The 26,507-nt window shown below is 43.3% G+C and overlaps 1 protein-coding gene across 6 annotated transcripts in view; it reads right to left on the bottom strand.

Moving 5' to 3' along the window:
* Positions 1 to 26,507, bottom strand: part of SLC33A1 (solute carrier family 33 member 1) — a 54,304-nt gene that overhangs the window by 20,077 nt on the left and 7,720 nt on the right. For all 6 annotated transcript variants that reach the window (XM_029615882.1, XM_029615878.1, XM_029615876.1 and 3 more), the window contains 2 exons: positions 15,107 to 15,297; positions 4,504 to 4,688 (listed from right to left, as the gene is read on the bottom strand). In XM_029615882.1, the coding sequence (XP_029471742.1) occupies positions 4,504 to 4,688; positions 15,107 to 15,297 (376 nt within the window). The remainder of the gene's footprint in view (positions 1 to 4,503; positions 4,689 to 15,106; positions 15,298 to 26,507) is intronic.

Here is a 26,507-nt window from a genome sequence, read left to right as displayed (position 1 = left end):
TTCAACAAAAGTTCCAGAATTAGTGGATTTTGACCGTCCAAGGGGAAACACCTGGCTCCTCAAATACTCTCCAGACCCGCACATACGCTGGGAACGTAGAGAACTTCTGCACGTGGAGTTAGGTGGAAATTGTCGCTGAATATCCTCACTTCATCAGGCGAGCCTTCAAGGGCCAGACCATAACACAGAATCGAGTCGGCTCCTCATGAAGGACCAGTCCTTACTGTAGTAGGTCCCTGTGCAGTGGAGGCACAGGGGGGTCTTCCACATGTCTGTATACTACAGAAGCCTGGGCCAATCTGGAGCTGCTAGTAGGACTAATCCCTTATGGTGCTTGATTCTGCGAATGACTCTGCCCAGGAAGGACCATGGAGGGAAGGCATATAGCAGCTCCTCTTCCGGCCAGATCTGAATGAGAACATCGATCCCCAGGGTCAACTGATCTCTTCTGTGACTGAAGAATCGGGGAACCTTCGCAGTGTGAGATGTGGCCAGCAGGTGGATGGACAGGAGATCCCAGCGATCTACCACCACCTGAAAGGCTTTGGCCAACACCCACTCTTTTGGATCCAGACTCTCCCTGCTTAGAAAGTCTACACTGACGTTGTCTTTTCCTGTGATGCGGGAGGCTGAGATCATGTGTAGATGTATTTCTGCCCATTCCACAAGGAGATCTCTCTCCTGTGACACTTGCTGGCTTTGGTTCCACCCTGGCAGTTGATGTAGGCTACCATTGTTGCATTGTCAGACATTACGCGAACCGCTTGACCCTGGACTATGTGGCTGAATTGTAGATATGCCAATGTGACTGCTCAGGCATCCAGGCAGTTTATGTTCCAGAGGGCCTCTTCCTTGGTCCAACGCCCCTGGGCAGTCAGGTCCTTACAGTGAGCTACCTAGCCCCAGAAGCTCACATCTGTCATGAGGACCAGCGAGTTCGGAGGGGACAGGGGGAGCCAAGAACATACTTCAGTCAGTAAGCAGAGGAAAATCGAATAGTCTTGAGACAATGAGCTCCAGCATGACAGTAGTGAGCGTTGAAGTGGTCGCATGTGTGCTCTCGCCCATCACACTACTTCCAGGGTTGCTGCCATCAGAGGATTTGAAGATAGCTCCACACAGTCATGCGTATCATGTTAATCAACTTGAGACATCAACTTCCTTATCTGTGTAGTTGGGAGGAAGAACATGCCATGTTCGGTGTTGAACCAGACTCCCAGATATTCCAAGGTCTGGGAGGGTTTGAGACTGCTTTTGTCCAGGTTTACAACCCGACCAAGTTCCTGAATCAAGGAGGTCACCCTGTTGGTCACCCAGAGACTCTCTTCCACAGACTTTGCCTGGTTCAACCAGTCATTTAAGTACGGCTGCACCAGGATTCCCTCTTTTTTCAACGCTGCTGCTACGACCACCATAATCTTGGAAAATGTTCTGGAGGTGGAGGCCAGGCCAAAGGGTAGTGCCAGGAACTGATAATGGCGACCCAGTACCACAAAGCAATGGAAACTATGTTCTTGCCAGATTGGAATATGTAGGTAGGCCTCGGATAGGACCAGGGAGGTTAAGAACTCTCCTGATTGAACGGCCATTATCACGGGGCATAGGGTTTCCATGTGGAAATGAATCACTCAAAGATGTCTGTTGATGCTCTCGAGGTCCAAGACGGGGCAAAAGGAACATTTCTTCTTGGGTAGAATGAAATAGATGGAATAATGCCCCATATTTTCCTGGGGCACAGGTAATGGGATTATAGCCCTTACCCTGAGGAGCCTTAACAGGGTAGTCTCCACTGGCTGCCCCTTGTGCTGGGAGCGGCAACGAGATGATATGAATATGTCCTGAGGAGTGCTGCAAAATTCCAGCACATATCCTCTCCAGAACTCATTTGTCGACGTGATCTCGATCTATCATTGATAGGGGAGTCGACTGTCCCTCTTCATCTCCTTGTTCCGAGAGTCGGTCGGCAAAACGTCATTTTGGGGGGGGGGGGGGGGGGGTTGGGATGAACCTGAACCCGAGCCTGCTCATCTCTTGGGCTGCAGACTTCGAAAGTACCAAAACCTCCCAAAGGACAGAGACCTCTGAAATGTCTAGCTTCTGTAGGGGCGAAAGCATTGGGAGCACCCGAGTCGACCCCTCATGGGCGAGGGCTGCTAACTGCTCTCTCTTATCTTCTGGTAGCTGGAGTAGCTGGAGTACTAGAGATTTGCCCCATTTACTGGCCAGCTTTCCAATTCGCTTCCGAAGAGGAGTGATCCTTTAAAGGGCATCTTTGTGAGATTTGCCTTGGAGGTTCCATCTCCTGACCAATTCTGCAGCCACAGCTGTCTTCTGGCCGCCACCACTGAAGCCACTCCTCCGACCGAGGTATGGACTAGGCCTGAGCCCACATCAGCAGGTTCCATAACTGCTCTGGAATGCGACCCCGAGTCATCCTTCTCCTGAGAGAGGAGCAGGCACAAACAAGCTACCAGGGCACAACAAGAAGCAATCTGTAAGGTCATTGCTATTGCATCAAAGGCCTGTTTAAGGATGGACTCCATCTGCCTATCGTGTGCATTCTTTAAGGCCACTCCTCCCTCCACTGGGATAGTTCGCTTAGAGACGGCACAGACTAGCGCATCCACTTTAGGGAAACGCAAACGTTCTCTCGCTGCAGGATCCAGTGAGTATAGAGCTTCTAATGCTCGTCCACCTTTAAAACTTGCTTCTGGGGCATCCCATTCCAGGTCAGTCAACTCCTGGATGGCTTCCAGTACTGTAATGTAGCAAGAGGCTTTCTGTAGGGAAATCAGAATGGTATTCTCCTTTGCTTCCGTCATGAAGTCCACCCTAGGAACTCCCAGCATCTTCAGTGTCTGGGAAACCAGGGCTGGCAATTCATCTATGGAAAAACAATAACTGTCAGATATGGTTCTAAACCAAGGGGGATTTCCTCATCTTCCAAGGAATCTGGATCCTCTTCTTTGTCCTTGCCATCCAGGTCCCTGCTAGGGATTCCCTTGTTGAGTCGAGGCATGCCTAGAGGTCTGCTGATAGGACTGGGAGTGGAAGGGCTTACCAGCTGAGGTTCCTTCCGGACAAGGGCAAGTGAGGTAGCAGACTGTGCCTGTATGAAGGCTTGAAGGCCTTAAAAGAATTCCACCCAAGAGAAGGCGGCCGGGTCCATGCCTAGCCCAAGATGTATTGGGGTACGTGCCACTAAATTTCCCTCTTCCATGGATGACCCAGTTCAGGTTACTCAGATCCGGGATACTTCCGGTTAAGGCTGTGGCAGACCCATACATGGGAGGAGCCGGGCTTAGCAAAGTCTAGGGAGGCCAACTCTCCCTGAGCTTCCTCAAAGTGCTGACATAAGCAAGAATCCAGGTCAGATTGTGTAGCCCCAATATGATAAGCAGCATAGAGAGAAAGGCGCTTATGTTTCTTTGCTGCCGGAGCCATTGGAGATGGTAACTGCGTGTTCAGATAGCTCGTGCTTAAAATTTTAGGCGCTCAGATTTCGAGCACCTACACAGGCCGCAGTGAGGCACACACACACAGCCCATGCATCCGGCTCTACTTGTATTCTGTGTCTAGTAAGTTGTACGCAAATGTACATGCGCAGCATTGTGCACAGAGCAGACACACCCTGCACATACCGAAGCTCTATTGTGGGCAATACAGGCATAAAGACACGTGCAAGATGGCGCCACCGCAACCCTCGACGCGGTGTGCTGATCAAGCCTAAAGCGGGGCCTAGCCCCAGGGGGCTGCTCAACCTGCTCTGAGCCCATTTCCCTTACTCCAACAGGATCAAGAATGACGTCCGTACAGTGTGTCGAACAAGGAGACCGGAGGAAGTCTTACCGAAACCCCTCTAACGTCTCTGAATCAGGAGGAAATCTTAAAAAAAAAATAAAAATGTTTTTTTTCTTTAAACTTACCTGGGCTCAATGCTTACTGGCTGAGTACAGATACAGTTTCCAGCTGCAGGGGGAGAGAGCTTTGGCCATCACCACCACTCTTGGCTTCCTGCACCCCCACTGCCTTTCAAGCTGCTTCAGCAGTGAAGTCCATGCTGGGAACTGGCTACTGGACTAAGGCACACCTCTGAGGGATCTCAGAAATCACCTCAGGAATTCTCAACTGGAGGAAGCACCTTTAGGCAACACTGCAGGAGAGCGGGGCTCAACTTTCTCCAATTTAAAAGGAGAATTTCTACTTCCAAAAGGTACAGCGATCCCCATAGGGAAAGCATGTCCGCATCTGCTGGAGACAGAGAAATGAAGGGCTGAGGTCACTGCAGGGGTGTATTTAGGGTGATTTCAGCTTTGAAACTTGACTCAGTCTCCATCTGCTGGCAGGGGAGCATAAACCCATTGTTCCGAGTCCATCTAGTTAGACGCTAGGAAATGTAGTATTTCAACCTGCTAAAAATCCCTTTAAATGTATTCGCATGAGATAGATAAATTAGTCATATATCTGTGTAAGGATTAACACGCACTAAAAAATATTTCTTACCTAAATGGCATAGCTTTATACATGATGTTGAGTGGCTGTGGGCCTGCAGTGTATTTGCTGATAAGCAGAGGCAGCATTATCTGTAAAGGTACCATTGGAACTGCTAGTAAAGCCAAATGCTCTTTAGGGACACCCTGTTCCACCATCTTCAGTCCTGTCACTGCATCTGCTGCTGAAAATCCAACCTGCAATAGAAATCAAAAAGTGGAAAACTTTTTCCTATACGCTTGAAAGGGAACTATCTATATTATACTGAAGGCTCATTTGCATATTCTATTCAGCAGCCCCCAGAAGAGGATTCCAAAGCCTGGATTGCTCGCTGAGATCTCTGAATTCCACAGCCCCAGCTTCCAGAGGCTCCACACCCCTTGCAGCAGATGAGGACTGGAAGCATGTGCCGTTTGGCGCAATCACCTCAAACTTACTTACTATACTCTATCCATTTACCTTGCTATACCTTATCTATTTATTTGGTTTTATATGGTAATTGTGTTTGGTAGGAGTAATTTGTTGCAGATTTTATACATAAGGAATCTAATTCAAAACAAGAGTCAATATGTTGGCTAACTGGGAAAATATAGGTAGGTTAACTGTAGTGTTTTGAGGGTCATTGCCAGACACACAAAATAAGTACTTTAGATTAGCTTTACATGCCTGCTCCCTTAGAAATTTTAAATCAAAAAATCAACAAAATTATGATGCAGGAAGTAGTCCAGCAGTGAGAGGGAGGTTTTCCGGCCTTTTGCACAGAGTGCCACATATATGATTATCTCCCAGCTGGTGAGAGGTCATGTGTGCGCTAAGTGTAAGATCTCCAAGCCCTCAGAGAATGAGTCCAATCTCTGGAGACTAGAGTGGCAGACCTGGAGGAGCTAAGGGAGACAGAGAGGAATTAAAAATAAATAAATAAATAAATAAATAAAGAGACCTTCAGGGACATAGTAGGGAAGTCCCACCTCCAATCTGGCAACCCCTGTGCTGCTTTGGAGAAGAAAATTCACCTGGAAGGATAGCATCAGCTTGATGAGGTAGGAAGCAATCCTGTAGCTAGGACCTGCCTTCTCGCACAGAGGATAGGTCTCCAGGGGCACATGCCCAGGAGGGAAGAGATAGGATGGCCGTTATAGTTGGTGATTCAGTTATTAGGAAGGGGAGTAGCTGGTGGACATGAGGATCGCTTGGTAATTTAAATGCCTGGTGTGAAGGTGGCAGACCTCACGCATCAGATAGATAGGATTTTTGATAGTACTGGGGAAGAGCCGGCTGTCTTGGTACATGTGGGTATCAGTGACATAGGAATGTGCAGGAGGGATGTTCTGGAAGCCAACATTTAGGGATTTAGGTAGGAAGGTAAAATTCAGAATCTCCAGGGTAGCATTCTCAGAAATGCTGTCCATTCCACATGCAGGACCCCAGAGGCAGGCAGAGCTGCAGAGTCTCAATGCGTGATTGAGACGATGATACAAGGAAGAGGGTTTTAGATTGGTTAGGAACAGGGCTTCTTTCTGGGGAAAGGAGGGCCTTTTCCAAAAGGATAGGATCCACCTTAACCAGAGTGGAACCAGGCTGCTGGCACTAACTTTTAAAAAGGAGATAGTGCAGCTTTTAAACTAGATGAAGGGGGGAAGCTGATAGTCACTCAGAAGCACATGGCTCAGATTGATGCATCTTTGAAAGATACCAAGAGAAAGAACAGGGAATTTAGGGCATCCCAGTAGAGATGTTGTAATAAATGTAAAGTGGACCAGGTGCCTTCAAGTAAAGTGCAAAAAAGATTCCAAATTACCCCCTCAACTGATGGGCAGGTTGTTAATACAAACAAGTAACATATTTTGAAATGTCTGTATACAAATGCTAGAAGTCTAAAAAAATAAGATGGGAGAGAGAGTGTACAGTATTGGATGAAAGGGTAGATATGATTGGCATCTCAAAGATACCAGGGTACAAATTATATTGAAATGATAGTACGGATCAAAATGGTGGAAGGGTGGCACTATATGTGAAAGAGGGCATTGAGTTAAACAGGATAAAAGTTCTGCAGGCAACAAAATGCAATGCTGAATCTTTATGTATAGAAATTCCAGGTAAAAAAAAAGGGAATAAAATAGTAATGGGGGTATATTACCATCCACCTGGCCAGAATGAAATACAGAAAATGAATTGCTAAAAGAAATTAGGGAAGCTAACAAAATCATCTGCACAGTAATAATGGTGATTTCAATTACCCCAGTACTGACTGGGTGAATGTCCCATCAGGACATTCTAGAGAAGTAAAATTCCTAGATGAAAAAGATGACTGCTTCATGGAGCAGCTGGTACAAGAACGAACAAGAGGGGAAACTATTTTAGACCTAGCTCTTAGTAATACACAGGATTTGGTGTGAGAGGTAACAGTGTTGGAGCCACTTGGCAATAGTGATCACAACTTGATCAAATTTGACTTAGGAGAGTGAAAAAAAAAAAAAAAAAGAATCCACTATGGCAGCATTTAACTTTCAAACAGGAGACCATGATAAAATGAGGAAAATGGTTAGGAAAAAAGCAAGAGGAGCAACTGCTGTTAAGTATTGCATGTGGTAGAAAAAGGGGCGTTTTATAGTCATTTCCTAATTATCGCAATGTGTGGTATGTTAGTGCTTCGCATAGGTATTACCGCAAAGTGCATTAACTTTTCTCACTTTGTGGTAATACCTACATAATTTCTCTGCACTGGGAGAGAGGGAGATGAGATTTGTACAATGCTCTCTCAGCCTAGCTTTTTTTTTTCTCTTTCAATTTAATTTTTATTGAGTTTTAATCAGATTTACAGAACATTAGTTCCAGATATCAGATAAGATAAAACAGTAACACTTGTATTAATATCCAATGAAGTGGAAAAAAGAAGAAAAGAAAATTTCTTTTCTTACCTGAAAATCATAGGTAAATGGGGAGTCCCAATATACAATTGAGCAGTTACAGAGGAAAAAGCAAAAGCTATTTAACTAAACATCTCGCCCTATATAAATGGTTCCTGAGAACTACTTAATTACTGGAACTTGGGACAGATTTCAGGAATGTGAATCCAGATATGTTCGCAACTGTGCTGGATCTAGGAAAACATACCTAGAGTCTCGAAAGATCAGGATACATTTAGAGGGAAAATATAATATAAATTTTGCATCTCTATCTATGACTTCTGGTCTCATTTGTAGGAAACTCCTCCTTCTCTCCTGAGTAGCCAGTGTTACATCTGGATAAATCCAGATTCTGTAACCATGAAATACAAGATCTTAGTTTCTAAGATAATTTCTCAAAACAGAATCTCTTTCAGAGATAAATACAAATGAGACTAACAAAAGTTTCCCTTGTTGCTATTACTGTGGCCAAAGTCATTTCAAGCAGTGCAGTAACATTCAGAGACTCTTCTTTCCCTCCTTGAGATTGCAAGGAATTTTCTTGTTTATTTTCTTTAGCCCTTGGTAAATAATCTCTCTTAGATATAGCGGGTAACGCTTCTTCTGGAAATTTCAGAATATCTTTGATATAGCTTCTAAACAAATTTCGTGGTGACAGTCCCTTTGCCTTCGGGAAATTCAATATCCTCAAGTTTACTCGTCTGTTCTCATTTTCCACTCTCTCAAGTTTATTATTACAAATAGACTCTGATTTTACTAGATTATTTTGGATTTCTTTTATGTCCTTAATTCTTTGTTCATTCTCTACAACTTTCTTAGTATGCTGCAGATTTTGAGTAAACTCGACATAGCTTTAATAGAAGAATCCATCACAACAAACATATTCCATATAGTGTCTATTGTAATTTCCTGAGGTTTAGTCAAAGGAAGTGCCAGTTACTTGTATGTCCAGCTCACTCCTCCCTGTTGTCTCAAGTTCCCCCGTCTTACTATCTTTTCGATAATTCATGGCCACCAAGTCCCTGGAGCCTCGATCAACTCGGCTCTCCGAAAGAGACGCTTCACTTATGTCCTCTCTCGGAACAGCTGTTCTCAAAGGCGCCATTCTCCCTTCCAGCCACTCAGCTGTGGCGTCTCCAGATAGGCTAAAAATCTCAGATGGTGGTTCCGGGGCTTCCGGTGCGCTGGGACTGAGGGATGTTTCCTCCACCTGGGTTCCCTATGCCTGCTCAACATCGGGTGTCTCCACGTTTCCTCCCACCAGCAAATTTCTCGCCGGGCCAGCAAACATCATCTCAATTTGTGGCTGTCTAAGATCCAGATTAGGAGTGGAGGTAATAGAAGGCTTCAATTTTGCCTCTCTTTTAGTATGCGGCATACTAGGTAAAGTTTTCCAGGTAAAGTTCTGGTGGCCATATCTCAAAAAGGACAAAGAGGCTAGAGGCAGTTCAGGGAAAGGCAACCAAAGGCCTTAAGTGTCTCTTAAAGAGAGACATTGAATACTTGAAAGGTATTAATGGTGCACAAGAGGCAAACTTTTTAAAAACCGAAATGAAAATTTTAAAACTAGGGGTCATGATGGGAACATCAGGAAATTTTGTTCATAGAAATGGCGGTGGATGCCAGGAATGTTTGTCTGGAAAGGTGGAGGAGACAAAATTGGTAATGGAATTAAAAAAATGCATGGGATAAGCAATGGGGGGATCCATAGTGGCAGGAGGATGGAAAGAAATCACATTGGGATAAGCTGCATGGAGCAGCAGTTACAAGATCAAAACAGCAGCAGTATAATTGCACAAAAAAAGATACACAGTAACAGAGTAAGACTCTCGTTTTCTATCACTTGGATAGATAAGCACACAACATTCCCACTGCCTAAACATCAGCTCCCTCCCCCATGACCCATTTCCCACCACCACCATCATCTCAAATATATTCCTTTCCCCCCCCCCCCCCCCCAAATACTTTCTACCTGTTGCAACCTCCCCCTCTGGCCCTTTACCACCAGGACTCAGTGTCCGTCCCAAGCATTTTAAAATTCCATCACACAGTGTTTGTTCTACCTCTGCTTTTAGGCTTATCCACCACCCTCTCAGAAAAGAAATATCTTCGGTTTCCTTTCTTCCTGCATTTACACAAAATGAACCCTTGTCCTTGAATTTTCTAAATGGATGGACGAATTCTCCTTCCTCAAGCCTGCCAAACAGCTGAATGCTTCTAATCGTGTCTCCCCTATCCCCACCCCCCCTTCTTTTCACCAGCAAGTCCATGTTAAGCACCTTAAGCCTTTCTTTGTAAGATGTGTGTCAGAGGCCCTTTTCTGAATTGCCTCCACGGTAACAGCAGCGGTATGACTGCATCCGGATTCATAAAAAAATAAATAAAAAAAATGACCTAGGGTAACCTGCAGAGGTTATGATCCCAGCAGCAGCGGTATATGTTGGTGGCATTCAGGCTTCTAAGGCGGCACGGAGTGATCACGATTAAAAGCACAATAAACATGGGGGAAGCTAGGTGCTTTGGACAGTAGCTCTGCTAGTTTTCGACTCCCGTGTGAAGTGGTAAAATGATTAGTACCAACACATGGGGGTGTCAGATTAAGCCTAGTAAGCATCAAAAAAAGGGAGATAAGGCCAGAAAATCCCCACCAGGATAGGTGGTGGTGGAGGCCAGGATTAGGCAAGCTTAGGGCTGGATATGGAAGGCAGTGGTAAGAAGAGGGTTGAAGTTTCTGTTTTGGGCCCTGAACTCTGGGACACTCTACCCAATGAACTTCGTGTTATTACTGATCATATGAAGTTTTCGGAAGGCGTTGAAAACCTGATTTTAGATGCTTTTGTTATATGATTAATTGAATTGCATGTAATTTTATTATATATCTTGCTTGCAATCTGCATTGCAAATTGTGACTATAAATCTGTGAAATAAAATAAATGTGAAACCCCTCCCCCACCAAAAAAACATGCAAAATTTATTTGGTCTAACAAAGACTATCACAACCTCTAAATTATCTAATTTTCTACTGATTAGATATGGTTCCAAGCTGGGCAGGCTGAAGACTGCAATAGTTCACAGCAGACCTACAGTTTTTAGATAAGATCCCCATGAATGCAATGTACATCCTGTGTTATGAATGCTAACACAAGGAAGAAGAAGAGCAACTACTACAATTCAAAAAGTTACACAAATACAGCCATTCTCCTCCCATAAGGTTCTGGTATGTTTGTGTGAACAGGGGAAAGGTGGGCAAAGCTTTACTTCAGAACTCGATAGGGTGCCTTGTAATAGTGAGCGGAGATTCCCAAATCATGCAGTGGGTAATAATTAACTGTTCAACTGACCAAGTGATGTAAACTGAACACCTGTCCACCGAGTTGGTAAAGTCACTCAAATACCTTTGCTAACAAAAGTAAACTAAAGGGGGAAAAGCAGGAAGATTTTAATGTGCATGCAGAAGGCTGACTTTGGGCATTTTATACAGTAAGCACCGTCACTGTAGCGCTCCGCGTTTGGTAAGCGAGCATGGAAAGTCTGGGTAAATGAATCCTTTGAAGAACAGGAATTACAGCGAGGCCTGCTCAGTGAAAGCTCCTTAGAAGTCGTCACACAAAGAGTTGATGAATCGCCAGTAACTCTGAGCCCTCCCATCACCAGTATATGCAAGTCTGAAGCCATCAAACCTGTTCTTCAGTATAAAACTTGGCAATGATAGGCAAAGAACTGCAGTTTTCTGTTACAAGAGCTTTGAGGTGATCCAGGAAGCTATGGACTGGTGAATCTGATGTTGGCACCTGGCAAAATGGTAGAAGCCACTCTCAAAAACAAAATCGCTGCCCATATAGACAGACACGGCTTAATAGAGGAGTCTACAGGTTTTAGCAAGGGGAAATCTGGTCTTATCAACTTTTAGTTTTTTTTGAAGGTGTAAAACACGTTCCTAGAGAAGAAGTTCATAAACTGCTATTAATAGGGAATAGCTACTGCTATTACTAGCAACAGTAGCATAGAATAGACTTAGTTTTTGGGTACTTGCTGGGTTCTTATGGCCTGGATTGGCCACTGTTGGAATCAGGATGCTGGGCTTGATGGACCCTCTGTCTGACCCAGTATGGCAATTTCTTACGTTATGAAGATAAAGGGGAACCAGCTGATATGGTGTATATGGACATTGACAAAGACAAAATTACAAAGTCATGGGATAGGGGGCAGTGTTCTATTGTGGACTGGTAACTGGTTAAAAGGCTGGAAACAGAGGGTAGGATTAATGGTCAGTTTACTAGATGGAGAAAGGTTGTTAGTGGAGTACCACAGGGATCAGAACTGGGACCTGTATTGTTTAACATTCATGGATGATGTGGAAAAAGGGAACGAATGAGGTGATCAAATTAGCAGATGACAAAATTATTCAAAGTTGTTAAAACGGTAGTGAATTGCCAAGAACTGCAGAAGGACCCTATGAGACTGGGTGACTGAATGGCAGATGAAATTTAATGTGGAAAAAAATAATCCCAACCTCAGGCACACGATGCCGAGTTCAGTATCGGGAGTCACTACCCAGGAAAAGGACCTCAAAATCCTTGTAGACAATATGTTGAAATCCTCAGTTCAGTGCGTGTCAGTGGTCAAAAAAAGCAAATGAATGCTTTAGGAATGCTTTAGGAATGATTTGAAAAAGAATGGTGAATAAAAACGGAAAATCTCACATTGCACCATGGCTCTTTGCAAAGAGCCAACACGTTCTGGTTGCCCCATCACAAGACAGACCTAGCAGACCTAGAAAAAGTGTTAAATCAGATGGCATAAAACTCACTTCCCATGGCCACGGAAGGAAAGGATTCTTTTTAATCCATCTTATACCATTTTTCAGAAAACTGAATCACCTCCTTCCGCAGCAGCAGATTCTTATCACACATTTCTAAAGGTGTTGTCATTCTGCTATAAAACTTCCCCTATGTGCACTGCCTCCAATTTACTGTGTGTGTATATACACATATATACATACATATACACACACACATATGGTTATGTAGTACAAATCCCCTATAAACAATTTACTTACAAAATAAAGACAAGACGCTCCCACACACAGAAAATGCTTACAATGACGTCTTCGTCTTCTCATTTTCTCTCGGCCGGTACCCCCTTCCTTGACAGGAGCTTAGCTCAGCAAAAATCTGCATTTCCTCTCTCACCATTAAAACAAAACCAAACTACAAAGAATGACTGCAGCCAGCACAAATCATTCTTTATAAGCAATGAGCAATTCTCGTGTCTTAAAGACCACGTGCTCCCCAGTTCTCAAGGCCCTGATCGGGTGCCAATTGTTTAGCTCGACTGAACTTTACCCTCCTAGTGCGAATTAAAAATTGGCTCTTTTCCAGAATTATGTAGGCACCGCGCGCCGAAGGGGCACTCCCCTTTGTGCACCCCTTTGTGTTATTTGTTTAATATGCTCCTTGTTATACCTTTTGCTTAATTGTTAAGAACTTTGATTTTGATGATTTTATTTTTGTAATCTCTTAGCCTCAGGTACAAAAATTTTAGATTGTAAGCCCTTTTAGGGGATAGCGAATTACCTATTGTACCTTATTGTAAACCGATGTGATATCTCTTTTTGAAATGAACATCGGTATATAAAAATCATAAATAAGTAAATAGTAACAATATGAAAAATTACTACAGGTTAGTTATAATCATTTCTTTTATAAATATAATAATCATAATCTTGTGCTCAGCTATACATATTATTAAAAAGCACTAAAGCAATATCCCAAATCAGTTCTCTTATTCGTTTAGCCCAGGGAGAAGGTAAGGAGTGCCACGTAATAACGTAGTCACATGCCTCAGCAAATATACCAGCCTTCTCCAAAATTCTCAGGCTTTCTGCACCTCCTTATATACCTGATTTTTTACAATATCTTGTGTGCAATAAATCCTTGCTCCATGACGCCAGGATACATATTTTTGTCTATGTCCCATCCTTACATCCCTCTTGATTATATTTATCATCATATTTTCCAATTTCCCCTTTGTGCAGTGATATAAAAGTTCACAGTGAACTATAAATGCCATCATGTGTTGGCGTGCATATATTTTATTTCCCCAATCCCTTACATCAACTACGTCAGCGTCTGCCTCCCCCTTTGGAATTCTCACTTCTGTCTTGTCAAAAATAAATCATCAGTCGGGGTCTGCACCGGGGTCCTCCGCATAGCTAGTTTCCCCACCCAAAGGGAACAATGATTACTACTTGTCAGCTCTGTTTTCCTTGCTACCCACAAGTTTCCCTTGCTCATACATCTCAAAATAGTATCACCAGGGTGAGAGCAGGGCAAGGGTAAAAAAGTTAACACTGTCCAAGGTTCAAGCTCTCCAGGTATATCTGAAATATTCTATTAGATACACAGACCCTTGCAAAGAGTGACACAGTGCTGTCACCAGACTATTAGGCCAGGCCCATGAACCCAATGTTTAAAAGTCATTTAAAAAATGAGAACATAAGAAACTGCCATACTGGGTCAGACCAAGGGTCCATCAAGTCCAGCATCCTGTTTCCAATAGTGGCCAATCCAAGCTACAAGTACCTGACAATTACCCAAACACTAAGAAGATCCCATGCTACTGATGCAATTAATGGCAGTGGCTATTCCCTAAGTCAACTTGATTAATAGCCGTTAATGGACTTCTCCTCCAAGAATGTATCCAAACCCTATTTAAAACCAGCTACACTAACCACATCCTCTGGCAACAAATTCCAGAGCTTAATTGTGCGTTGAGTGAAAAAGATTTCTCTCCAATTAGTTTTAAATGTGCTATTTGCTAACTTCATGGAGTGCCCCCTAGTCGTCCTATTATCTGAAAGAGTAAACAACAGATTCAAATCTACTTGTTATAGACCTCTCATGATTTTAAACATCTCTATCATATCCCCCCCTCAGCCGTCTCTTCTCCAAGCTGAACAGCCCTAACCTCTTTAGCCTTTCAACACAGGGGAGCTGCTCCATCCCCTTTATCATTTTGGTCGCCCTTCTCTGTACCTTCTCCAGGGCAACTATATCTTTTTTGAGATGCGGTGACCAGAACTGTGACAGTATTCAAGGTGTGGTCTCACCATGGTGCGATACAGAGGCATTATGACATTTTCTGTTCTATTAACCATTCCCAATAATTCCTAACATTGTTTGCTTTTTTTTGACTGCCGCAGCATACTGAACTGACGATTTCAATGTTTTATCCACTATGACGCCTAGATCTTTTTCCTGGGTGGTAGCTCCTAATATGGAACCTAACATCATGTAACTACAGCAAGGGTTATTTTTCCCTATATGCATCACCTTGCACTTGTCCACATTAAATTTCATCTGCCATTTGGATGCCCAATCTTCCAGTCTCGCAAGGTCCTCCTGCAATTTATCACAAACCGCTTGTGATAAATGTTTCCCCTTACATTGCTATTTAGGACTCTTGTTCTGAACTATAAGAGAATCACTACAAAATTAAAGACCATTAAGAATGAAATCATAGAAGGACATGATCCAATAGCTATAGGTCAGTAAATACACACACATTATAAAAACACTATCCTACTGTACTCTGTGGAATGCTAACCACAGTAGTGCTCGCTTGCAAATCCTTTACAATCAGTGTCAATTGCCACAGGCTGAAGACCCCCCCCCAATATGACATTTTTTCCTTAAATATTTACTCACTTTTGCTGTTAAAATCAGAAAGCAGAAAGAAAGGACAGCAGGCATCTTAAGTATGCTGAAGAGTAGTCTGTACGTTTCCTTGATGTTTTGCGTTTCTTCTCGTGGTAGCAGTCCTTTTTGATTTTCTTTTTTCAGCAAGGCAACTATGGTTGTGGTGACTAAAAATACAGCTCCCCAGAAAAACATGAAATCTGAAAAGAGAAGCAGATATCCCTCAAGATGTAAACTGTCAAATACCATCTACAACTTTAATAATTATCCATAAGCCAAGAATACCAGCATAGAACTAAAAAAATAAAATAAAATTAAACACTGAATTATAGACAAGGTAATGCTAAAGTAGCCCTTAAAACTACTACTAAAAAAATGTAGGAGAAAAGAACTACTTGGCCTATCCAGCCTGCTCAAAGCAGCTTACATTAAATCTGAATCAGAAAATATTAGAATACAGCTGTAAGGCTGCTCCATGTGTGCACCCATCTCCCTTCAGCTGTTTTTTTTTCTTCCAGGACCAATTGGTCCTGCTGCTGATCTATCAGGGAAAAGAAAGAAACTATCTAGAAACAGCAATTGACAACGGAAAGAGACAAAAATGACCTATTCAATCTGTGCGGCAGAGTTTTTAAAGAGTTGTAACTGACACTCCATGCAGGTAACCACGGCGCTTCGTTACCATCCTAGGCATCCTTTGCATTTAGCCCATACCTTCTTTGTCTCCACCACGTCCACCAGGAGGGCCTTCTAGGCATTCAACCTTTCCATGAAAAAATATTTTCTGACATTGGGGTCCTAAGTCTACTCCCTTGGAGCTTCATATCATGATCCCTAGCTCTAGAACTTTCTTTCCATTCAAAAGGGTTTACTTCTTGTGCCCTATTAATACAGACTTTTAAATGCCCAAAAGGTATCACAGCGACCATGTCTTGTCTCTCTTCTAGGGTAGGATCCAAAAAACAAAGCAGAAGCCGATCCAATATTGCTGCATAGCAAAAAAACAAAGAAGATCGGTGTACCAATTGACACACCGATCTTTGTTTTTTCGCTTTTCTCCTCAAGGGTATACATTTTTAGATGAAGTCTTATTTCATATGGCTTCCAATGCAGAGCCCACACCATTTTATTTGCCTCTCTCTGTCCTTTCTGAGATGCAGCCTCCAGAAATGAAACCGGCATTCTAGGTGAGGCCTCATCAGTGACCTGTACAGTAGCATGATCAATTCCTTTTCTTTGCTGGTTAAACCTCTCTCTTTGGATCCCAGCTTCTTTCTGGCTCTAGCCACTTGTCGCCCTGTTTTGCTACCTCAAGATCGCAGGATGCTATCGCACCCAGGTCAGTACACATCAGCAGCTTCTCTCCCACCATCTCATACTGCTCCTTTGGATTTTTACACTCCAAAATGCACAAGTTTGTATTAAATCTTAACTGCCAAGCATTTGACCACTCAAGTTTTCTTAGATCACTTCTCATTTTGACTACTCCTGAAGTTAAAATCTCCACTTTGTTGTAGATTTTAGTGTCATCTGAAAATGAGAGAGAGAGACTTTGCCTTCTAAACCTTTTGCAACATTGCTCAGAAAAAGTATTGAACAGAACCAGCCCTAGGACCAATCCCTGAGGCAATCTGACCTAGATACGGTTGACTTTTCTGTTGGGGAGGGAGGGATTCTCTGATCCCCATAAATGCAACAAAAATTCAAAGTGGTACTGTGTCTTCCTAAAGTATTTTCTGTAAAATTAAGTTTAGATTTACCCCTAAATAGGTCTCAAGCAGACTTGCACACTAACCAACAAAGGCTTCCAATAACTTAAGTGTATAATTGTTTTAAGAGCTACAGAGTGGGCACTGTTTTAAATTGTATAAGCAAGAAAGGGCAGATAAATTGTTCTAAGCACTGTAAGTGGTGCAACTAGCTGTAGAAATGCTCCGGGCCTCGGTGAGATTTCTTCTCGAGGTGTCCAGACATGGTGGCGGAGAGCTCAAAGCCATTCTAACGCATGCTTGAAAAAAAGCAAGTGCTTCCTCAGAACTTTAAAGGACACCCTCATTGTTACCGTTATATATATATATATATATATATATATATATAAAAATATAAAAAAGTGAGAAGGCGGTTTGCAATCATCGCCATGGCATACTGGCTTAAGCAGTATTTCGGCAGGTGCTCTCAGAAACTCAATGCAGTTTCTATGGGAAGAGGTCAAAGAATGACAAAGCTATAACAGCTATGAGCAGACTATAAGAAAAGGCCATCGAACAATATCAAGACCTCTGTGTTATTTTTAAACTTTTCGAAGGCCTCTGATACAGTGGTTAGAGAAACACTTTAGGCACTGCTTAAAACGTTAAGATTTGTTAAAGTAATTCAAGAGTTTCAGGATAAAAAGATAGGCAGAGTGAGCGTGGAAGGATGGTGTTACTGATTCATTTCTGGTATATGCCATGGTGTAAAAGAAGGCTGCATCCTTGCTCCCATGCTATTTTTTTTCTTAACCTGTTCTTGGCTGCTGCTCCCAGCACAGGAGTCTACATTTGCACCAGAAGCAATGGAAAATAATGTAACCTGGTTAGATTGCATGCTAATTCTGAGGTGCGTGAAGTTGCATTACAAAAATGTTGCAGATGATTCAGTACTAGTGGCTCAATCCTTACAGACATCAGGAAGCCAATTTGGATTAAATACTCCAACCATAACACAGACAAAATACCAGTAATGTTACACTGGAAGTGTGTGTCAGTGGGTAATCACTTAAATGTGTTATTGCCTTTCTGTATCTAGGAAGTGCAGGTGCTGGTGACAATATGCCTGATGCAGATGTTGCATATCACATTCAGTGCATCCAAAGCATTTTGAAGACCTCAGCTAATAGCCCAAGTCTACGGAATAGCCTCCCTTTCGAAATAAGAGCAGAAAGTGACCTGAAACAATTTAGGAAAAGATTCAAAACATGGCTTATGTTCACAGTAATTATTAAATCTTGTTAAGATGAAATGAAAGGTTTGGGAAACTGCCTGGTCAGCAAATTTATGTTAGAAATGCTATACTATATTGAATTGTATGTTTTAAGATTAAAAAAAAATCTTAAAGCAATGTACAAACAGTAAAGCAGTCGATAAATGTCAATAAACAAACAAATGACGATCTGTAGTATATGAGGATATTTGAGTAGTTGACAAAAAATGAGGTAGTGTTTCAAAAGCACTAATTTCATTGGCATACTGTCAAACAACCCTCTAATTTGTGTGAAAGAGAGAGAGAGCCTGTATTGGGGGGGGGGGGTGTATGTGCTCGAGAGAGAATGTGCGTGTGAGAGAGACAGACAGTGTGTGAGGGGCATCAAACACTGTTGAGCCTAGAGGAGGAGGAGGGAGAGAGTGGCAGGAGGAGGAGTTAGGGCCTGAGGGGGCAATGAAAGTAGACTAGCCAGGGGAGTAGGTAGAGAGAGCGAAAAGGATGCTCGGTGACCTTCTAGGGAAATTCTGCTCAAAATATTTAAAACTATACATATTTAATAACTTTTTTCTGTATTACATTTTAAATTAAATAACTTAAAGACTGTCATGGATATTGTTTTATTTTGTCCAATAAAGGTATGGAGAACCATATATTTGTGTGCAGAATTCCCCCAGGAGTAGCAATTGTACAACAACTGTACTAAAATTTCTTTGGACAGCAAAGAGAGGACATAGCAGCATATCAAAGTCTAATGAGATTAACAGCAAACGTTACAGGTAAAAAATTCACAAGAGCAAAAGGCAACATTTAAAAAAATAAAAACTGAACCAAACATTAAAGAAAGGTACAATATTAATGCTGCAAAATACAAAAGACACCAAGGAGGAATAGAACTGCTTCGCTTGCAGTAATCCTTTTATAAATTCACATCGGCATCTCCAGGTGGTGCCGCAGCCACCGTTATGCAACTATCCAGAGTCTGAAGGATTATTGTAACTCCTTATATGTTCTGTCCACTTAAAAGGTGGGAACGCATTAGCACTGCACTGTATTGGCTCCCTATTAAAGCCAATCATATGTAAGATGGTTTTAACTTTTAAAGTTTCATGAAAGGCATTGACTTTTTATAGTTCAGCCACAATGTTTATATCTAGTCAAGGTAAAATTCCTTAAAACTTCTGCTGTCAACAGCAAAGCAACAGTGGACATGGAATAAAGCACGCTTATATATTACTCCCACATTATAAATTACCATACATTTAGAAATTCAGAGGTTGGGAGAATAGTGGATGTTTGGCTTCACTTTTAAATTATTCTCTGGTCAGTTTTATTTTTAGGATTTGTGTTTGAGGTATGAAGGAATTTAATAATTTAGTTAATGACTTTTTATATACGACAGGCAAGCAATCTGAGGCTGTATACTGATATTTGATTACTTGTTTGTAGATTATGATTTGTATTGAGAATTAAATCAATGGTGAAAAACTAAAATAACCTCTTTGCCTAAGAAAGAAGGAAAAACAGAATAATCAAGATAAAAAAAGAGCATGAATTAAACCTGATACAAATATTAGAATTGTCTATGGAATCTGAAAGCCAAAACAGAATGACTATTTGTATCATGTACGTTTGTTGCAGATAGAGAATTAATAATGGAAAGGTTTATGCAGAGCCGTTCAGAATTATATTATGGTTAAAAACATCTGGATATACCCAGATATCTCTCGTATAACCCAGGAAAGGCAGAAATTTTTTTTAACTATGAGACCAGAAGTAATTGCGAGACGGGATAGTTTTAATCTCAGGTACCCTTGTAAATGTATGATAAGATATCAGAATTCTAGATATATTTTTCTCGAGCCCCATCAATTACAAAGGTTTTTAGAACCAGCCACCCCATAGGTCCTGATGTGTGTATTGGTGCAGGCTGAGATCCCTGCTAATCATGCGGTGAACCAAAAGTTATTTAATTACTTAAGAAACCACTTTATAAATAGATCCCCCATGGATTTCTTGGAAAAAAAGTAAGTGTGATAAATATTATGAAAATTTGTGATTGAAGAATTTCTTGTTTAAAGATTTGTATTGAACCTACGAATTGTAAAATGTTTATTAGTTGTAAATGCTGAAAATGAATAAACAGTAAATTACAAAAAAAAAAAAGCTAAACTAAAATAACGTCCATATTTTTATCAATAATAGTTTAATGTAATGTAGCCTGATGGCAATTAACAAAAGGAAAGAGGGAACTAATGAACTCATCCAGTTCTCACGAACAGCATGTGTAGGAATCCCCATTAATATAGAAAACCAGTTAACAGGATAAGACGATTTCAACTTGTGTTAATAAAAGATAAAGATCCTGCATGAGACTAAATGCACAATTGAATCTTTACGAGTAGAAATCCCTTGTGTGTTGAGGAAGACTATAGTGATAGGAGTATACTACAGTCCACCTGGCCAGGATGGTGAGACGGAGAGTGAAATGCTAAGAGAAAATAGGGAAACTAACCAAATTGGTAGTGCAGTATCAATGGGAGATTTCAATTACCCCAATATTGACTGGGTACATGTATCATCGGGACATGCTAGAGAGATAAAGTTCCTGGATGGAATAATGGAGAAATTACTTACCTGATAATTTCGTTTTCCTTAGTGTAGACAGATGGACTCAGGACCAATGGGTATTATGTTCTTTTGCTAGCAGATGGGAGACTGAGTCAGATTTCAAAGCTGACGTCACTCTACATATACCCCTGCAGTAACCTCAGCTCTTCAATATTCTCTTCGAAAAGCCATTGTGAATATATCTTTGCTTAAATAACTTGAGTAAAACTTGAACTGGTTCAACTAATTTCCAAACTGGAGACCACCAGTGCACTCAACCAATTAACGCCAACACTGGACAAATTGTGGGTGTTTTGAACTAGGGGTAGGCCGTGGCTTACCCATATTTGCTTAGTCTCGAGGTTTGCTATCCGAGGTTCTCCTTTTCTGGGGATGCCGTGGGCAGGATGCTGAGTCCATCTGTCTACACTAAGGAAAACGAAATTATCAGGTAAGTAATTTCTCCATTTCCTAGCGTGTAGCCAGATGGACTCAGTACCAATGGGATGTACAAAAGCTACTCCCGGACAGGGCAGGAGGCTGCCCGTGGCCCATTTAATACTGCCCTTGTAAAGGCAGTGTTTTCTCGGGCCTGAACACCCAGGCTGTAGAACATAAAGGTGGTGTGTATGGAGGACCACATTGCCGCCCGACAGATCTCGGCGGGCAAGAGCAGCTTGGTTGCTGCCCAAGAGACTACCTGGGCCCTCACAGAATTAACCTGTAGAGGTAAGGGCTTTCCTGCATTTATGTAGGCTGCCTTGATTACTTCCTTGATCCAGTGGGCTATGGTTGCCCACAAAGCTGCTTCACCTGGTTTCTTCCCGCTGTGAAGAACGAACAAGCGGTCCATTTTGCGCACCGGTTCCAATCTTTCCAGGTACCGTACTAGGAATCTGCCGACATTTAGGTGGCGAAGAAGGCGTGAATCTTCAGAGTCCTTATGTTCATCCAGAGATGGTGTGTGATGGTTTTGTTCAAGTGAAACTGGGAAACCACTTTTGGTAGAAAGGAGGGGACGGTGTGCAGCTGTATGGTTCCAGGCATGAACCTAAGGAACGATTCCCGACAGGATAGTGCCTGTAGTTCGGAGATGCGATGAGCTGAACATATTGCCACCAGGAATACAGTCTTCAACGTTACAAGGCATTGTGACAGACCACACTGTTGGTCTGAAAGAATCCCCAGCTAGGAAGTCTAATACTAGATTGAGATTCCATAGAGGTACCGACCACTTCAGGGGTGGTCGGAGTTATTTAACACCTTTCAGAAAGCGGGTCAAATCCGGATGGGTTGATAGCCGGATACAGTCCACTTTGGCCCTGAAGCAGGACAGTGTGGCTACTTGGACCTTGAGGGAGTCGAGTGACAACCCTTCTTCATACCATCCTGTAGGAATTCCAGAATCATGGGAATCTTGGCTGTCTGCGGGAATATCCTGTGGTCCTCGCACCAGGCTTCAAATATTCTCCAGATCCATATGTAAGATAGGGATATGGAGAATTTGCACGCTCGGAGCAGGGTGTCAGTCACTGCCTTTAAGTAACCGCGCTTTTTCAGGCAAATCCTCTCAAGGGCTAGACCGTAAGAGAGAACAGAGTTGGATCTTCATGGAGAATTGGTCGCTGTTGGAGAAGGTCGGCACAGAAGGCTCCCCACAAGGAGTCTTTGCACAACTACGTACCATGGGCGTCTTGGCCAATCCGGGGCCACTAATAGAACTAATCCCCTGTGATGTTATATCTTGAGGATGACCTTGCCCAGTTATGGCCATGGGGGGAAGGCTTACATTAATTCTTCCTCTGGCCAACTCTAGAGTGTGGCTCTCGCCTGCGGCTTAAGAACCTGGAAACTTGTGAACTGAGAAGGGTGGCCAGTAGATCCATGGCTGGGAGGCCCCAGTGATTTACTATCAGTTGGAAGGCTGTGGTCGACAGTGTCCATTCCCCCAGGTCCAGGCTCTCTCTGCTGAGACGTTGTCTTTTCCTGTGATGTGCGAGGCCGAGAAGGTCTACCTCCAGAGACACCTGCTGGCTCTAGGTTCCTCCCTGGCGCTTGATTTAAGCAACCGGTCGCGTTGTCAGACATTACTCGAATTGCTTTGCCTCGGAGTCTGTGGCTGAATCGCAGGCACGCTAGTTTGACTGCTCATGCTTCCAGGCGGTTTATGTTCCATTGTCCCATGGCCGTCAGTTCCTGACGGTGGGCTCCCCACCCTCGCAGGCTCGCATCCGTGGTGAGGAAGATCCAGTTTGGTGGGTATAGGCTTACTCCTCTGCTTAGATGGTCTTCCTGTAGCCTCCACTGGAGCTGAGAACATACCTCTGCTGGTAGTTGGAGGCGAATTGAGTAGTCCTGGGACAGTGGGTTCCTCGTGACAGTAAGGAGCGCTGGAGCGATCGCATAGGGGCCCTTGCCCCAGGGACGACTTCCGGGGTTGATGGCATGAAAAAGGACTTGAAGATAGTCCCATACCTTGGAGCGTGCATTGGTCATCAATCGCCGTAATTGTTCCATCAGTTTCCTTCTCCTCGGAGGAGGGAGGAAGACTTTGTTCTGTTTGGTGTCGAAACAGGCCCCCAGGTACTCTAGCGATTGAGAGGGCTGCAGACTGCTCTTGCCCATGTTCACAACCCAACCGAGTTCCTGCAGTAGGCTCTTGACTCTATTGGTCACCTGCCAGCTCTCTTCCGGAGACTTTGCCCTAATTAGCCAATCATCCAGATAAGGGTGTACCAAGATCCCTTCCTTCCTCAGTTTTGCCACCACGACCACCATGATTTTGGTGAAAGTTCTGGGGGTGGTTGCTAGGCCAAAGGGTAGCGCTCTGAACTGGTAATGGTGGCCCAGTATCGCAAAGCGCAGGAAACGCTAGTGATCCTGATGGACTGGGATGTGAAGGTAGGCTTCCGAAATGTCCAGGGAGGTTAGAAATCAACAGTTGTACTGCCATTATTACGGAGCGAAGAGTTTCCATGCGGAAGTGTAGAACCCGCAGATGACGGTTAACATTCTTGAGATCCAAGATGGGCTGGAATGATCCTTCCTTCTTGGGAACGATAAAATAGATGGAATAACACCCCATATTTTGTTGGGGCATGGGAACCGGCGTTATTGCTTTCAGACTGAGTAGTCTTGTTAGAGTGGTTTCTACTGCCAGTCTCTTAGAACGGGACTGGCAGGGTGACATTATAAATGTGTCTCGAGGGATGCTGTGGAACTCCAGAGAGTAACCTTCTCGAATAATGTTTAGAACCCATTTGTCCAACATTATCTTGACCCATCTTTGGTAGAAGAGGGCAAGTCGATCGCCTATATCCTCTTCCTGTGGATGGGTCGGCCCATTCTCATTGTGGAGCAAGGCTGGAGCCTGCCCCCAGGCCTGCTCCCCTCTTGGTCTGTCTTCTGAAAGGGCTGGGACCTTCCAGAGAGATAAGGTGCCTGGAGCTGTGAATTCCTGTAGGGTCTAAAGCGCTGCGATCCTCTGCCCTTGGTTCTTCTGGGGGAGGAATGCGGAGATCTTTTACTCCTATCTTCCAGTAGCTGGGGATTCGCCCCATTTGCTAGCTAACTTCTCCAGTTCGCTTCCGAACAAGAGAGATCCTTTAAAAGGCATTCTTGTAAGATTTGCTTTAGATGTCGCGTCCGCAGACCAATTCTGTAGCCATAGTTGTCTTCTGGCTGCCACTACTGAGGCCCCTGGCTGAGGTGCGCACCCGGTCTGAGCTTGCGTCCATGAGGAAGGCTGCTGCAGATTCCATCGTCTCACCGGTATATATTCCAAAGTTATTTGCCTCTCTCGAGAGTAGCAAGCAGGAACGTGCCACCGGTGCACAGCAGGAAGCAATCTGTAGTGTCAATGCTGTTGCATCGAAGGCCTAGTTAAGGATGGATTCCAATCATCTGTCCTGAGTGTCCTTCAGTGCAGCCCCTCCCTCAACGGGAATCATTGTTCGCTTTGAGATGGCACAGACCATAGCGTCCACTTTCGGGACTCACAGGTGTTCCTTGGTCGCTGGTTCTAGAGGGTATAGGGCTTCCAAGGCCCAACCCCCTTTAAAACTGGCCTCCGGGCATCCCCATTCCAGATCAATCAGTTCCTGGATGGTTTCCATCATTGGAAAGTAGCATGAGGCCTTACGAAGGGACACCAAGATGGGGTTCTTCTTTGGTTCCGCCATAGGGTCCGTGCCAGGAATACCCAGCGTGTGTCAGACGGTAACCAGCTGCAGGGGGGGGGGGGGGGGGGGGGAGAGGGAATTACCTTCACCGCTGTGCTACTTCTACACCCGCTGCCTTTCAGCCACACTGGGGCTAGGTAGACGCCGGGAACCAGCTACCGGACCAAGGCACACCTCTGAGAACAACCTCAGGAATTCTCAACTGGGGAGGGACCCTCAGGAGAGCCCCCTCTCAGGAGAGCGGGGCTCGATCTTCCTTAAGGTAAATTTTGTTTTTTCTTCGTCAGCTTTGAAATCTAACTCAGTCTCCCATCTGCTAGCAGAACACAATACGCATTGGTCCTGAGTCCATCTGGCTACACACTAGGAAATAGACAGTTTTATGGAGCAATTGGTTCAGGAGCAGACGAGAGAAGGAGTCATTTTAGATCTAATTCTCAGTGGAGTGCAGAATTTGGTGACAGAGTTAACGGTGATGGGGCCACTTGGAAATAGTGATAACAATCAAATTTGAATTAATGACTGAAAGGGGCAGTATGTAAATCCACGGCTCTAGCGCTAAACTTTCAAAAGGGAAACTTTGACAAAATGAGAAAAATAGAAAAAAAACTGAAAGGTGCGGCTACAATGTCTATGCCTGTGTACAACAGGCATGGACATTGTTAAAAAAATACCATCCTAGAAGCACAGACCAGATGTATCCCATGCATTAAGAAAGATGGAAGGAAGGTAAAACTATTACCGGCTTGGTTAAAAGATGATGAAAGAGGCTATTTTAGCCAAATGATCTTCATTCAAAAATTGGAAGAAGGATACAACAGAAGAAAATAGGATAAAAGCATAAGCGTTGGCAAGTTAAATGTAAGACATTGATAAGACAGGCTACAATCACAAAACATTTAGACAGACATGGTTTAATGGGACACAGCCAACATGGATTTACCCAAGGGAAGTCTTGCTTCACAAATCTCCTATATTGTTTGAAGGGATGTACAAACATGTGGACACAGGTAGATGTGGTGTATTTGGATTTTCAGTAGGCGTTCGACAAAGTCCCGCAAGAGAGGCTTCTAAGAAAACTAAAATGCCATGGGATAGGAAGAGTGGTCCTTTTGTGGTCTGCAAGTTTTTGAGATGCAGTGACCAGAACTGCACACAGCATTCAAGATGCGATACAGAAGCATTATGACATCCCCTGTTTTATTTTCCATTCCTTTCTTTGCAAGACAGGAAACAGAGTAGGATTAAATGGTCAGTTTTCATAGTGGAAAAAGGAACAGTGGAGTGCCTCAGGGATCTGTTTGTGGATTGGTGCTTTTTAATATATTTATAAATGATCTGGAAAGGGGGTACAATGAGTGATCAAATTTGCAGAGGACACAAAATTATGCAGAGTAGTTAAATTTCAAGCGGAGTGTGATGAATTGCAGGAGAACCTAGCGAGACCGAAAGATTAAAAATTTCCTCTGCAATTTGGAAGCCCAAAGTGGACAAATGCAAAGTGCTGCACATAGGGGAAAAATAACCCTTGCTGTAGTTATACAATGTTAGGTTCTATGCTAGGAGTTACCACCCAGGATAAAGATCTAGGCATCATAGTGGATAATACATTGAAATCAGCGGACAGTATGCTGTGCCAATCAAAAAAGCAAACAAAC

Source organism: Rhinatrema bivittatum, chromosome 9 (assembly GCF_901001135.1).
Source record: "Rhinatrema bivittatum chromosome 9, aRhiBiv1.1, whole genome shotgun sequence".
Classification (NCBI taxonomy): domain Eukaryota; kingdom Metazoa; phylum Chordata; class Amphibia; order Gymnophiona; family Rhinatrematidae; genus Rhinatrema; species Rhinatrema bivittatum.
Note: the sequence above shows the minus strand (reverse complement) of the source record. Positions and strands in the feature narration are given on the sequence as shown.